Below are 14,672 nucleotides of genomic sequence, written 5' to 3'. Positions count from 1 at the left end.
AAAAGGGAGGCCCGGGTCGGCACAATGCTCGTGGGGTGGGGGCTCGTGGGGCAGCACGCCGCCTGGCCCGGCGAGGTGTGGGGATGTGCCTCGCTTCCAGCCTCCAGGGACCACTGCTGCGGTCACCATTCAAAACACACGGTGAATTACATCCAGCCAAACCCACGCACAAGCTTCAGGAAGCTTCAGAAGCGATGATGGCCCTCTGCTCCTGCATCACCCTAAAGGCTTCTTCCCGATGCCATCAAGTTTCTGACTTACCCTGATTTGTTTTAATTTTTTCCAAATCCAGCCTGCGACCCCCAGTCCTCACACTGCCTTTTGCTGTTGGTTTCAAGGGCGATGTGCCCACGCTGCGTTTTTCAGCAGGCGGCTTTTGAATGCAACCCTGCTCCGTTTTCCCCTGGGCACTCAGGGTGACACTCAGTGCCACCCACACATAAAACCCACACCCGTCCCGCTCCAGCACAGCTCAGCCGTGGCACCAGGACCTCACGATGCTGGTCCCGGGCTCGGCCCCAGCCCCAGGTGACCTTCGCCGGGTCATTTCCCTTCTTTGTGCGGTGGCTTCCTCCTCGGCTAAAGGAGGCAAAGCCACGGGCTCTGCCACAGGGATGCTCTCGGGCACGGGAGGAGCGGACGTCCCGCGGCCCCCACGTGGCTTTGGGTGGGCGGCAGGGAGGGGGCAGCTTCCTGCTGGGGGCTTCAGGACCTGGATGGCCTCAGGAACAAGCCCCTGCCCTGACCCTGGCCCGTGGGGACGTCAGCAGAGGTGGGGCTGCAGGACGCTGCCCAAGCATTGCTGGGCTGCAAACCGCCGGCCGTGTCTTGGAGGAAGGCAAGCAAAGGAATGCAAACAAAAATAGTGAAGAAAAATGGGGGATGAGCCGAGACGTGCCGGGAGCACCGCCAGTAAAATAAGAATTGGTGCTAACAATGGAAGAGTTTTCCTCCCACTTTTCCTTCCTGTCCGCACGCAGGCAGGTTCCCAGCTTGCAGGTGCTCCGAGACCTCCGCAGCCTGCTTTGTGTCTCCAGGCTCCAGCCTCCTCCCCTGGGAGCCTGGCTGCCCTACGGCCTTCCATTCAGAGCCCACAAAGAGCACCGGCTGCGCTCAGTTACTGCACAATGCTGGTGGTGCCCGAAGCAGGCACAAACGCCATTTACTGGTGCAAAAACCCGGCTCCTCTGAAGCTCCCCCTGTGAGCCCTCCAGGCTCAGCAAAACACAGCCATGGGGCCCCCAGGGGAACCCCGACCCCCAGAGCTGCACCCACGGCACGTGGCAGAGCCCGGCCTGACCACCCTCATTCGGACTCCACGGCAGCTTTCAAGTATTTGCTGGACCCAGCAGGTCCAGTTTCAGCAGATCACCAGGAGAGAGCTCAGAAGCTGGTTTTCCCCAGCTCCCTGGCTGTAGGCAGCTGCGGTCATGCACAGCCCCCAGGAGGGGTCTGTCCCGCTCCGGCGTGGTGGGAGGGAGGCAGGTGAAAGCCCAGGGTCAGACACACGATTCATTTTTCTCATAAGGAAGCAGAAATGAAAAGTGAAAAGAAAATTTCCCATCATGGTGAAAGGTAACATCAAAAGAGAGGAGTTTAGAAATAACGTCAATCCAAGGAGAGATCAGAACAAACACAGCTAAAGAGGTCCCCAGATGCAGCCTCGTTGGGATGCTCGGGGCTTCAACTTACCCCGTGGGCCATGCAGGGAAGCAGGACTTTACTCTCTGCTCCACTGGGGGGGAGAAAATGCCTGAGGACAGGAATGCCACCAGCCATGGGGCACAACCCGAGGTGGGACACTGGTTCCACACCTGGGGCGTTGTGCATGCAGGACGGCTACAAGGACGGGGCAAAGAAAGGCATGGCTGCTCCCAGGGACTGATTCCCCCTCGCACCCCACGGGAGCTGGGCAGCCCTCAGGGGTTCTGCCTTTCCACGTGCCCACCTTCCCCCTAAAAGCAGAAGGAGACTGGAAAGGGACGGCCACACGCCACCTGGCCGAGCCTCCTGCTCCCATGGGGTCCGCTTCGGGCTGGCTCGCTCAGGACCCCAACTCCTCGCATCCCTCCTGGAGCAGGCTTCGCCGCCTCTCCCTGCAGCCTCGTCCCAGGGAGCCCCAAGTCGGGCACATCCCAACCCAGGCTGCCCCCAGCTGCGATGCCACCGGGGTTGGGGACAGGAGGGACGAAGGGGGACGGAGGGGGGACAGGGACACCGGGCGCTGCCTGCAGGGCGCGCAGCCGCCGCCAGAGCCCACTGCTGCTCCGCGCTGCGGCGGCAGCAGACCCGGGAGCGGCGAGCCTCGGCGGGCCTGCGGGGGCTCCCCCTGCCGCGGGTGGACGCCCTAATTAGGAGGGAAATTGCAGGAGCGGTGGGCAATGGCTAATGAGACCCCGGCTCTGCGAAGCGCAGCCGGTGGCCAAGTGCACAGGCTCAGCCAGGATGCTCCTGGAGCTCCCCTGTGCAAAGAGAACTGCTGCCGCTCTGCGCTCCTATAAAGACTATTAAGGAGGGGGAGAAAGTTAGAAGCAGAACAAATTGGAGCAAGCTCGGTGTTTGAACAGAGAGTAATGATGTTAGGATGATTTGCGTGCGCAGCGTCCCCCGCCTGAGAACCCCGACGTGTTCTATAAATCCCTGCGCTACAACAAGCAGGTCTATAGGCAGGTAATGGCTGAGCTGGCCAAAGAGAAAAGAGGAGAATCTGTAAAAGTGGCATTTTATTACGTAGGAGAAAGAAATGAGAAGCTGGGTTAAAGTATTACCGTTGGTGTCCTTCTGGAGAAGAAAATTGGCAAAAGATTGTTGCTCGTTTGTTATTGAGTCCTACAGTAATTTTTAACTCTTCTCTAGTTGCCCCTGTATCTCAAAAAGTTATACATAAATACCTGTTTGCAAATGAAATTCCCAGAAAAAAAAATCCTGAAGGCCAGAACTTCAATGCTAGATCTTCCCTGAACAAGGCCATACAGGAGCAGGGGCTGCTGGGCTGGACTGGGGGATCTGAGCCCGGGATGAGCACAGGTGAAAACTGAGCCCCATCAGCTCCCCTGCTCCACTGCCAGTTCCGTTTGCTTTTAGTCTGACAGCCTGAAATACCCAAACCCCAGCAAAACATTTGGAAAAGGTGGGGGTTCCCCAGCTCCTCAGCTGTGCAAGTGATAGATCTAGGCCAAAGCACACTGTAAGATAAATCAGATCTTCACAAGTCCTGAGCGGCTGCAAATCGATGAGTTTTAGTAATAATTATCCGTTTTATCTTCCTCATTAATATTCAAGTGATTCTCAATCACCGCAGATGCAGTGTTTGGGTGCTGCAGTTGTCCTTCGGTGGGAGCCGTGACGAGAGCTCCCGTTTCTCCGATCAAAGACTTTACCAAAGCCGTTCCCTGTTCCCCAAGGACAAAACCACGAAAGCTGGGTGGTGACGCGGCGATGGGCCCTGGATGGGTGGCACCACCTCAGCTCACGGCATAACCTCCGTGTAAATTGTGGGAAGGTTTTTCTTGATCTCGTTTCCTGCTCCTCACCCCTGACGCAGGTGAGCACCATGACTACCAGAGCCTACAGACATCATTTAAAGAGATGTCCCTGGAAGGTCGTCAGCTCGTCACGTGTTGTTAATTACAGATGTATACATTGAAAAATAAGCACTGAGTTGCCATTCTTTAAAGCGTGTGCGGACATACAAAGGGAGGGGAGACTCAGTGGTTTCCAGCTCAGACGATATCCACACCTTAACCACAGAGGCGTGGGAAAGCTGGCAATGCATTACACCCTCCAGAAAACAAATGGAATAAGATCAGAACAGAAAACAACAACAGCTACATATAATATAAATTATATTTATTATAAACACCACCATTTCCCAGCAAGTCCAACTGCTGCTTTAAAGCAAGCGAGAGAACAAGCTGGACTTCAGTGAGCTGGAGGAAGCCAGAGCACCTGCCCGGTCAGCAGCGCCCAGCGCTGGAGGAAGGGGTGAGAGCCCCCGGTTCTTGTCCAGCGGTGCCCAGAGGGATCTGTGCCGAGGATGCAGCTTGGGATGGGCGCAGATCTGGCCTTGCTTTGCTGGCGTGGGAAGGGGAGAGGTGGGAGCTGTGTTTGACTTCTGGGACTACTCAGCGGAACAAGTCCTTGAGGATGATCCCAGAGGTTTGTTCCCTCCCCAGGAACTGCCTGTGAGCCACGCACTGAAGCCAGGCTTGGACACCCATTTTCCACCGAGTGAGGAGAAGCTGCGAGCAGTTTCTTGTCCAAAGAGATGCCTTGCACCTCCAGCAGCAGGAAGGCTCCCAGAGCCGAGCAGGACACCACAGTCTGCTCTCACCTGGTGATGTTTCACCCTCCATCTGCTCCCTCTGTACCTGTACCTGCCCGGGGTGACTGAGAGCCACCAACATCTGTCCCAGCAGTGCTGGTCCTGGGCCCCCGAGCAGAGCATGGAGCTTTTCCTGGTCCAGGGGCAGCAGACAGCAGATGAAGATGACCCCACTGAAGATGTCCTCAGGTCTCCACACCCTGCCGTGGTGCACAGAGATGCTGCAGGCTGTCTGTCACAGCAGGCTGAGCCCGCTCTGGGGCCGGCAGGAGGGAGGACAGAGTCCAGCTCTCCAGCAAAGGGACAGGGGCTGTGGCATAGAGGGAAAAAGGGACCAGAGGCTTTTCTGTGCCATGCCATCAGAATAATGGGGGCACTGTGTATGTGGAAACATCCCTAATCCAGAAAGCTACTCCAGACCAGGCAACTTCCAGTTCCTGCCACGGGGGTGAGGGTAAAGTCAACACTCACAGAGCAAGGACCAGGATGGTTCTCCTGAGCACTCCAGGCTGTGTGGGACAGCCTGTGGGTGAAACCAGGGCAGGAAAAATGCTAAAGCTGTCCCAGTCAGGCTGACCCAGTCCCAGACCCTGGGCTGGGGACTCAGTTTTTGCTTGGTGTCAAATAACGGTGTCATGGCCCGGCCGGAGCTGTGCGCTGCAAGAGGGACACGGGTCTGGATGTTGAGGGGCTGCCGATGGGTCACTGCAGTGACACTCAGCCCCCTGGAGACAGACACGATCCTGGGGTGATTCCTGCAAACCTCAGTGCGCAGGAAGCGGCAAGTCCTGGGCTAAGCCATCATCCCAGTCCCTATTTTCACAGGTAGGTGATCTCGATGATGTTGGGCTCGGCGCTCCTGCAGGGGAGGTGGTGCCTGCAGGAGCACTGGCAGCTCAGGCTGGCCGTGGCCACGGCGCCCAGCTCCCACTGGCCGGGCTGGGCAGGAGGCTTCTTCTGGGAGCCCAGCTTCTTCCAGTCCGTGAGGTGCACCCCATCGTCCAAGTCCTGCGGCATGGGCTCGTGGTAAAGGGTGATCTGGATGGTGCGGAGCTGAGGGCCGTAGTGCACCATGATGATGATGAAGATGGCCAGGAGGACAAAGATGGCCACGATCATGGAGATCATGGGCAGGGCATCAGATTTCTTCGTCATGCTCCTAACGACAGAGACGGGAGTGAAGGCAGCCACGTCCTGGGGCTCGGGGTGTCTCAGCTGGCTGCCGAGCATGGAGGCATTCATGGCTGAGCAAGCTGAGCTGGGACAGAAACACGGGATGGAGAGGGGTTGTCACTGAACGGGGGCTGTCTGATGTCCTTGTCTCGTGCCCTCGTTTCGGCGGCTCCCGCTGTCACTGTACTTGCAGTTCTCCAGCCTTGGAGACTTGGAAGAAGGCTCTGGATGCACTTTCCTCTGGATCTAGGGAAAAGATTCAGCATGAGATAAGGGCTCTGGGCATTTAGCAAACCCTCCTGAGCAACGTGCAGCTCTAGGGCTGGGAACGGCCAGGATGAATGTTCGTCTTGCCCACGTGTCCCACAGGAGGGCAGGAGCCTGCCCACACACCCCAGGACAGCGAGCAGCAGCGCCCAGGGGGTTTAACAAGACTGAACACAACCAAAACCTGTCCTTTGCTGCTCCCCAAGTGCTCAGTGTAATGGGAAAACTCTGAGCGAGTGCTTTCCGCAGGCAGAAGCACAGCCCCAGCCGGCTGCCAGGGAATGGGACTGTCCCCTGCATGCTCCCTCCCTCAGGCTCCACAGACAGGATAAATTTTGACGGTCACATCTGGGGTTGCAGTGATGGTGCCCTGGACACGTTCAGCCAGGCAGACAACAGAGAACAGCCAGAGGCAGTGTCCTGCGTCCCCTTGTCCAGACCTGCACCCCCTTGTCCTGTCCTGCATCCCCTTGTCCCAGGCCCACTGCCACTGGTGACGGGGACCAGGAGCCCCTGGAAGGGAGACCCCCACACTCCCCTCTTTCCCCCCAGCCCCACGGTGCTAATCCAAGACCAACCCCCCCGGGGAGCTCCCTGGGAGGCCCAACCCTGCCAAAACCTCTGCAAGTCAGGCCAGATGTGAAACCCCATGGGAGACAGCACAGCAGAGAGCTGGGAGCAGGAAGCAGCAGGAGGGGAAGGAGAAAAGCCCCGCAGGGGTACCTGGGTGTCCCTGCGCCGGGGGAATCATCACCTCCAGCAGGGAGGGCAGAACCAGCAGAGAAGCCTCCAGGAAGGTGCTGCAGGGGCAGGCAGGGTGTTGGCACTCACCTCGGAGGCTGCCACGTCATGCCTGGGACTCCCCGCGTGGAGGAGGAAGCGCCTGCTCATCCCACACACACGAGGTGCTGCCTTACCTAGCGCGGTGCCACATCAGCGCCGCCGCCTCTCCCTCGCTGCCCCACGCGGGGACACACAGGCACACGGGCAGGAAGCGCTCCTCTCGCTGCGCTGCGCTCCTCGGCTGCAAGACAAGCGCCTTTTGTTCAGGGCGAGAGCACCCACCGCCCCTCCAGAGCCACATGCACAGCCCCCAGCTTTCCAGCTGCAGGAAACCTCCCTCCTTTCGCTGACTTGTCCTTAAATATTACTGCACTTAGAAATCAGCCTAAAAGTCACTCTTGTGCGTGAGCTGTTTGCACAATCCGGCAAAGCGTATCCGCACAACTCTGAGCTGGAAGGCTCCTCGCCCTGCGAGGTGGTGCAGCCCCAAGGCTGACTTCTGCAGCAGGACCGTGCCAGCCCCGCTATGGCCAGCAGCAGGGTGAGCCCACGCCGCTGCTGTGCTGAAGCTCACACCTTGCTCCAGAGACACCCAGCACACCAGCAGCACCCGCCGCGGCAGGACGGGGAGCGTCTCCTCCAGGTGCGCAGGGGGCAGGGTGCCGTGCCCCACCGGGTGGGTGAGGGGGTGACCACGCTTCCCTCTGCCCTGAGGCAGCCGAGGAGCCCGCTGTGCTCCGCCATCACCAGCCACGTGAACGCTGTAATATCTGAGTGCTTCACAGATGTGCTGGTGCTGCTAACCCCGGTCTGGGGCGCAGAGATCTCAAGGACCATGGAAGCAAGGCTCCAGGGATGCCCCCGGCAGGTGGGTTCTGTCCCCCTGGCCTGGGGACACCGTGCAGTCTGACCGCACCACCGGGTTGACCCCCAGCACGTCACAGTGCAGAAAAGATGGGTCCTTGGAGATTTATCTCTGCAAAGCCATTACAAAACACCACCTCCCCCCCTTCCTATCCCAGAACAAAATTGCTCCTACCTGGAGGCTGCCGCTCAGCAAACCAGCCTGGGTGAATATTTGTGCTCCCTCTTTCCTGTACACTGTGGGGTCAGGGTGGGAAACACTTCATCCCCCATCCAGCCGAGCAAGCTTCCAGCAGAGATTTGGCTGCACGTTAGAGCTGCTGCTTCTGGGAATTTGGGCTCGTTTCAGGATTCAGTAAAACCTTAATCTACAGCATAATCTCTGACAATCACATCTGTGCAAGAGAAAAAAAATGGTTCGGGGGGAGGAGGCTGTTAACAGAGGTTTTGTGAAAGCAAAATCTGCTGTGAGATGATCAAGATGATCAAAATCAGGTTGGACGAGGCCCTGGGCAACCTGATCTAGTGGGTGGCATCCCTGCCATGGCAGGGGGCTGGAAGCGGGTGGTCTTTGAGCGCCCTTCCAACCTGAGCCGTTCTATGATTCTGCGATTCTATGATCCTGTGCTGGCTGCTTCTAGTTTGCTTAGGTTTTGGAGGTGTTTAAGAGACACGCTGAAATATAAGGACTTGCACGGTGCGTGGGAGATCTCTCCCGCCACTCCTGCCACCGTCTCCTGGCTGTGGGAAGCAAGGACACTGCAAGCAGCCCCAGGGCATACATACCTTTCTGATGCCCTCTGCACAGTGACACAAGGTGGATGAAGCAGCTCTGCTGCCCTTGGCTGCCTCTGTGGCTTCCCAGGACTGCAGGAGGTGCTGGATGCAGCCCCTGGACCCAGGAGCCAGGGCAGAGGCTGCCACAAGAGGCTGCGCCAGCCCCAAGCTTTCCTCTGAGGCCCCACTGAGCACCCGGCACAGCATTACGGTGTCCCCAGCTGGGCTCGGCATGCCTGACATGGCTCGGGCAGACTTCTGGAGGAAGAGGGCTGTTGGGGATGGGGGACAGACACGAGGGACACGTTGGAAATCTGTGTTGTCCCAGTGCAGAGAGCAGAGCTCCGGACCCACAGGGCTGAGCATGGAACAGCCCAGGGCAGGAGGTGCAAGCCCTGCACTCCCCCAAACACCTGCCCCCCCATCCAGCCTCCCCTGAGCTGCCAAAGGGAAACAAACCCATTTCCCCTATAACAAGGCTTTTTGTAAGGAAACAAAGGGCTCTGCATCTTGCCTAGCACAAAGAGGGGCAGCACAGTATTTGAAGAGTCTGAGGCAGGGAGGAGCAGCCAACAGGGACAGGCACGGGCAGCAAAGCTCCCAGTCTGACCAGTCTGCCCCAGCCGGGACTCTGCTGAGCACACACCTGCTCTGGGTGCCACAGTGGTGCAGAGGGCACAGGAGCCAATGCTGCGGAAATTCCTGATGCTGTAACACCACCACGCTCTGGATTTGTCCCCAGAGTCCTGCAGGGACCCTCTGAGACAGGCGGGCACTGAATCCCTTCCCACATGGAGACTCTAAGACCCATTTTCCCCCCAAACACCCACTCACATCCAGCACGGGGCAATGTATTACCTGTGAAGCTCAAGCTATGCTGGGGACAGACAGAATGTGCAGACAGGTGTGCAACCCATCACAAAGTCGGGGCCAAGAAGCTGAACATCCCAATCCCCTGGTGAGCGGGGCTGGACGGGGAGCAGGACCAAGCCAATTTTCCAGTTTCATCAAAGAATGGGATTAGGGTCACTCTAAGCCTGTCTCGTGCAGTACGTCCTGTGGGGAAGGATGCTGCTGCTACCTGAAAAGCAGCATCCCAAAACCAACGGTCCTGGTGCCTGCACTTGCTGGAGCTGCATGGGGAGGAGCAGGACGAGGGCTCAGAGCATGTGGAGCACTGGCTGTGGGAAAGCCCAGCCCCTCCATGGTCAGGTATTTCCAAACCCCTCTCAGGGATTTTAAGAAATCCCCTCTCAGGGGATGACCAGTGCAGCCCTCACGACTGATGTGGAGCAGATCACCCGGGGCACACCCTTGCCCCAGACATAATCTCCAAAAAAAGCCCAAGTACTATAAAGACACAACCGAGGCCCAAGGCCAGGCAGGCCCCCTGTGCCACTGCTCTCCCCGCTGTGAGAACTGAACTCCCCAACACATCGATGGCGAGGTTTCCTTTGCCGTCGGTAAGCGATGTCTCATATCCTCTTCGACCATAATGGGCTAAAAAACACAGTTCCCCTGTGGATTCAGCCCGTTTCCTTCTATTCTTTAACAGGAAGCTCTGCTAGAATCAGCCCAAGCAGGCAAATCGTTCCTCGCCCTCTTTTCACTCTCGGTATGGACAGAGCCCCAGCAGAGCTGCACAGCCACGAGCCGAGGGGAAGATGCTGGCTCCGTCCGTCCACCCGCTCCTGTGGCTGTTTGGCTGCGTGCTCATCAGAGGTAAGGCGCTCGGCTCACACCTGAGGACGGTGACACGGTGCCAGGGGTGGGCCTGGGGAGCCCAGCTCCCCAAAGGGATCCGGATAGAGATTTAAGTGTGGAGTAGCTGCCATAAGAAAAGTCCAAGCTTTAAATTCAGGGGTGGCAGGAGTCAGGTTGTTTGGAGAAATCTCGCCGTGTCAGGTGTTATGGGGTTTGTTTGACTGTGCTGGAATAACAGAAGTTGTTTCCTGGTTAACAAAAGGTTTGTTTCTGTTGAGGCATACTGAGGCACTGTGTAGCAAGTGACTTCTGTCAAATAAGGGTAAAGGTGGAACTTTTGGTGTACAGGATATTTTCCTCAAAAGTAATTTTTTCCTTGACTTTAAATTTTCTTCTTGCTGATGTAAACACAAAGAGCACATGAGTCAGGTGCAAGACTCACACAGTACATGTATTGTCCTTATTGTAGTAATTCTGCTCCTAATTTTCCTTGACACATGGGTCGTGGTGGGGGATGCGGTGAGCATACCTCCAAGGAACAGGTTTCCTGTGGTGAAGTGTGACAGGTTGTTTTTTCCCACATCCAGGCACCTCTTGTGTTGGTGACAGCTGTAGGAGCTGTGAGCCTAAAGGCATTCAGAGGAATATAGACTGCAATATCACTGCTGCTTCTAACAGAAAGCCACCTAAAAATAACACCGTGTTGCTTGGATCCAAAGTTTTTATCATTAAACCATGGAAGTTGCCTATAGGTTACAGCCACTGCCTTGGCATTAAGAGGATTTTTAAAAGACACACTATAAAGCCAAGTCAGGTGCTAGCTCTCAGAAGGAAGAGCACATAGACTGGAAAATGTCTCTTTATTAGAGGGCTGCTGACTTCAGCACAGGGGTAAATTGTGCCCGATGGAACTGAAGCCCCTTGGCCATGCTGTCATGCTTCTTAATACCTGGCCAGAGTGCATTTCTTCCCCCTTACAAATATTTGGCAGGACAGGAACATTACCAAGGTTGTCAGCACCTTGTCTGGGCCAGCTGCACTATGCCAGGACCAGCTCATGGGTTGATCACCCTACCCAAGAGGTTTGCTCCCCAGCTGTTGCCGGATCAGGTGGAAGGGATGCCACCTCCATCCTTCAGTCCTGAGCACGTCACTTTAACTCTGTCCTCTGCAGTCTGCTTCAAATCACAGGGCAGGGGCTGTTCCCACTAGACGTGTGATGCCGGTGGGTGCAAATAATGGTAACAGCATTGCTGGTGCTTGCTGTGGACCTCTGGCTGCAGTCAAAACCAGCCTTCAACATTATTGTGTATTTTGTATCACCATCTTTGCATGACAGTTCTGAAGTAGAAATTAAATGAAAATTAAAGCCAATGTTATATTAAAGTCACTAAGGTGGCCCACTTCTTGGGGGATATTGCTGCTTTGCCTTCTGCAGAAGCTTAAGTGAAAGGGACAGAGGCCAGGTCAGTGATGCTGCTGGCTCCCTGACACGCAGGCAGCTGAAGAAGGGAACTAGGAAGTATTAAGGCAGAAGAGCTTGGTGGTGTCCTTGCTCTTGAGCAGGTGGAAGTAACCCTGTGAAGCCCCAGCATTGTGCAGAATAGCTGGCTGGAAACTACTGTCTTCACATAGGCTTTTGGTGCTTTTTGCAAGTTCGTTAATTTATTAATGAATTTTATTAATTTGAATTCCTAAGCTTACAGTTACTTCTGAAGGGAGGTTCAACTACTGTTAGCTTGAAATCGCTCAAGTGGGAAGTTTTGGACCACTTCCAATCTTTTTTTCATCCCATAGAAATGCTTAACGAAAAATCTGTCCAAACAAACCTCTTCCTATGAACAGTTTCCATTACAATGGGCAGGCATTTCCCAGACAAAAGATTTCCACTGCAAAATTCCTTTTGGAAGCTGGTGAGAACCCAGCAGAATTTTCCCATTGATTGCTGCTTTCCTTATCTGCATCGCAGCAGTGAATGGATAATGCCACAGGGAGCACGGCCCAGAGGTACTCAAAGAAGTGGGGTGCAGACAGAGGGCAGACATCCAGTAACAGGAGACCTTCCAGACAACATTTGCATCCCGACATGAGGGCATCCAGGGAGTCCTAGAACGGACTCCTGCTGCTGGTTCTGCCTTGTTCCTCAGATGACAGGGACAGGATTTGTATTCTTTGGGCACTCAGGTGGTTGCAAGATCATGCAAAAGAGATTTATGCTGGCCCCAGTCACAACAAATTGCAGTGCTTTTAAAAATGCACCTGCCAAGATGTCTTCTCTGGCATCGCAGGGAATGTTAAAGACACCTAGTTCAGATCCTGTTTCTTACACCACCAAGCAGCAGGAGAAGGCTTCTCCACCTTTGCAGACAGTTCTTTTCTTTGCTAGTCTCTGCCCATGCCAGGTGATGCCCGAGGGTATCCCCAAGATCCCTCCCTGACCCTCCTTGGGCAAAAAGGACAGGCCAGAGCAACCCTGGCCTGGTGTACAAGGAAGAGAAAGCAGGAGGAGGTTCGGAGAAATGTTTGTTCACAAAACAAACTGCTCCCTTCTAGTAAGACGAAACTCTGCTGATGACTCTGCAGAGCTGACTTAACTGGAGGCTGTTTCCAGCAATTATGTTCCTTACAATAGGTGAGTCAACAACAGGTGTCCTTGGAGGAGACAGTGCTGGTAACCAGAGCAAGAACCCTCCTGCTGGGAAAGCCAACGTAGGGGCTGGAGCACAGGAGATCTGTGCCTTGCACAGCACTAGCAAGAGGCATCACTGCCAAGCCTCAGCTAGGAGGTCTCGTTACTTCAGTTCTTAATGAGCCCACTCAATATAATCCAACCACAGCAGTGACAAATAGCTGCCAATTCAGGCTTTTTTGTAGAATTATGGGCTGTTTCTACCCTTCAGAAGAATCACGTCAGTACAGCAGGAAGGAGCAAAGCCCCATCTAGTATCTCTGGTTGTGCTGGTCTTTGGAGATACAGGGGTTTCAAGGAGACTCTGCCCTTAATGCCAGTAGCTGGTAAAACTTCCCACAAACCTGGCAAAACAGCAGGAATGTGGTAAAACATTACCTTACTAGCAGATAAATTTCACAGCTTAGTAATAATTTTCTTACCACTTGCTGGTGGAGGAAGCACGGGTCTGGGACCCAGCTCCCCATGATCAAGGCTGTTGATCTGGGACTCAGCGGTGCGATGGGGACACTGCAGCACAGATGCAAGCTCAGAGCTCAGGCTTGCCACCTCACATGAAGAGGCAGAGTGCTCACACTGAGCTGGTTGTTGCAGCAACATGGCAGAGATGTGGACTGTGTCCATCCACCCTTCAGATAAACCTTTCTGCAACTGGGGACAGCCACCAGTAGGTCTCAGCAAAGGAAGGGATGCAAGAAGGCTTTTGCCACACTGGGTCACCCCCAGCTTCCCCCCTCACACACATCATGCACAACTGCGATTTCTGCTCACTTCCAAAGGTGGCACAGCTCTGAGCAAGCAGCTCCAGGCTTACGACCCAATCAGCTCCTCTGGTGTTAGCTAGAAGTGACTCTGGAGTTGCTATAACCTTGGAGTCAAACTGAAGTCAGTGCAGTTGTTAGCCAAGGAGCAGCACGTCACAGCTGAACGCACTGGGTGGGACACAGAACCACTGGGTTTTGTGTTTAAGCACTCCCATGCCTTGTTTTCCCCAGATGAGGCAGGGCTAATTCAAAAACTCCCATCTATAAAAAAAAATTAGGAATAAAATTAGATGATATCATCAGGGTCACTCACCTAAAATTTGGAGCCAGATGGAGCCCGTCAGGTCAAGAAGCTTTAGCTGCCTCTTCTGCAAGATGTGGCGTTTCAGGGAGCAGCAGTAAGGTACCTGCCCAGCATCGATGCTGGGGAGGAAACAAATGCATCCAGGCAAGGACTGCTTCACCTGTCCTTCAGCCACTCCCCTAAGGTTCAAGCCAGGAGACTTGAGAAAAGAAAGTGAAAAGAATGGGAATTAGGAGAGCTCCCCGTGCCACCAGCCCTGTACAAACCTTAATTCCCAGCTCACTAAGTGGGAAATGAACTGGCATTCTTGCATGGTGTTTCAGAACCACCACACCACATGGTTGTTACCAGCAATGCCACGACCCTGCCCAAGAAACCCTGGGGAATAAATATCTTGGAATTCTTGGAAAAAATAATAATAATTTTTAAAAAGCTTGTGAATATACTTGGAAACTGTGACAGAGAGCATCCAGGAACTTGGGGGAAGTGAGTCGTGCCTGAGAAGCACCTAGCACTGATCCCCTGCTGCAGGGCATGGCAGTGTGTGTGCTGTCACAGGGCTCTGTTGACATCCATCCAGAGGTACAGCACATGAGCAAGTTCAGCAGCTGATCCCTACACCAGCTGGAACACACAACATCTGGTTAGGAACAAAATCCTACAAGATAATGAGGACCACCTGCAAGGTGACCTGTACAAAGCAGAACCTGGGCTGAGAGCCTAATTAAGGTGTGAAAGCAGCACTGAGGAACGAGCTTGCAGCTCACGATGCTTTCTGTGCACCTCAGTTTCCCAGGGTCTATAAAACAAAGCAGAGCTCTCAAACAAACACATCGGGGAGAAAACTGTAACCAGTAAGTAGCTGGGAGGGTCACAGCAGGGCAGCCTGCTTGGAGCACAGATTTACTCCTAAATGATACAGAGAAGTGCCCAGATAAGTGCAGATGGGCATGGACCAGGTTTCAGGGAGGAGAAAAAAAAAAGAAAGGAAAAAAAAAAAAAAAAAAAAAAAAAAAAAAAAAA

At 54.6% G+C, this 14,672-nt stretch overlaps 2 protein-coding genes and 1 long non-coding RNA gene across 7 annotated transcripts in view; 1 reads left to right on the top strand and 2 right to left on the bottom strand.

Annotated features, from left to right (window-relative positions):
* Positions 1-5,022: 5,022 nt before the first annotated feature.
* On the bottom strand, positions 5,023-7,157 carry SMIM33 (small integral membrane protein 33). Of its 3 annotated transcripts, none has more exons than XM_035338886.1 (2): positions 6,682-7,157; positions 5,023-5,743 (listed from the first exon to the last, which is right to left on the bottom strand). In XM_035338886.1, exon 2 carries the CDS (start codon positions 5,564-5,566, stop codon positions 5,144-5,146), a length of 423 nt encoding a protein of 140 aa, XP_035194777.1. In that variant the 5' UTR covers positions 5,567-5,743; positions 6,682-7,157; the 3' UTR covers positions 5,023-5,143. The 3 variants fall into 3 exon arrangements, with proteins under 3 accessions (XP_035194777.1, XP_035194778.1, XP_035194779.1); XM_035338887.1 differs by lacking the exon at positions 6,682-7,157 and adding an exon at positions 6,488-6,660; XM_035338888.1 differs by lacking the exon at positions 6,682-7,157 and adding an exon at positions 6,519-6,660.
* Positions 7,158-9,744: 2,587 nt separating this feature from the next.
* ECSCR (endothelial cell surface expressed chemotaxis and apoptosis regulator) overlaps positions 9,745-14,672 on the top strand; it is a 20,638-nt gene continuing 15,710 nt past the window's right edge. The window contains exon 1 of one of the 3 annotated variants that reach the window (XM_035338885.1): positions 9,745-9,910. In XM_035338885.1, the coding sequence (XP_035194776.1) occupies positions 9,853-9,910 (58 nt within the window). In that variant the 5' untranslated portion in view covers positions 9,745-9,852. The remainder of the gene's footprint in view (positions 9,911-14,672) is intronic. The other 2 variants (XM_035338884.1, XM_035338883.1) reach the window with 2 other exon arrangements.
* Positions 13,350-14,349, bottom strand: LOC118173924. The gene is made up of 3 exons (XR_004754446.1): positions 14,127-14,349; positions 13,659-13,848; positions 13,350-13,461 (listed from the first exon to the last, which is right to left on the bottom strand). It is a non-coding gene; the product is annotated as an uncharacterized LOC118173924 (long non-coding RNA).

This window comes from Oxyura jamaicensis, chromosome 13 (genome assembly GCF_011077185.1).
Source record: "Oxyura jamaicensis isolate SHBP4307 breed ruddy duck chromosome 13, BPBGC_Ojam_1.0, whole genome shotgun sequence".
In the NCBI taxonomy this organism is placed as follows: domain Eukaryota; kingdom Metazoa; phylum Chordata; class Aves; order Anseriformes; family Anatidae; genus Oxyura; species Oxyura jamaicensis.
This window is presented reverse-complemented; position numbering and strand designations above follow the sequence as displayed.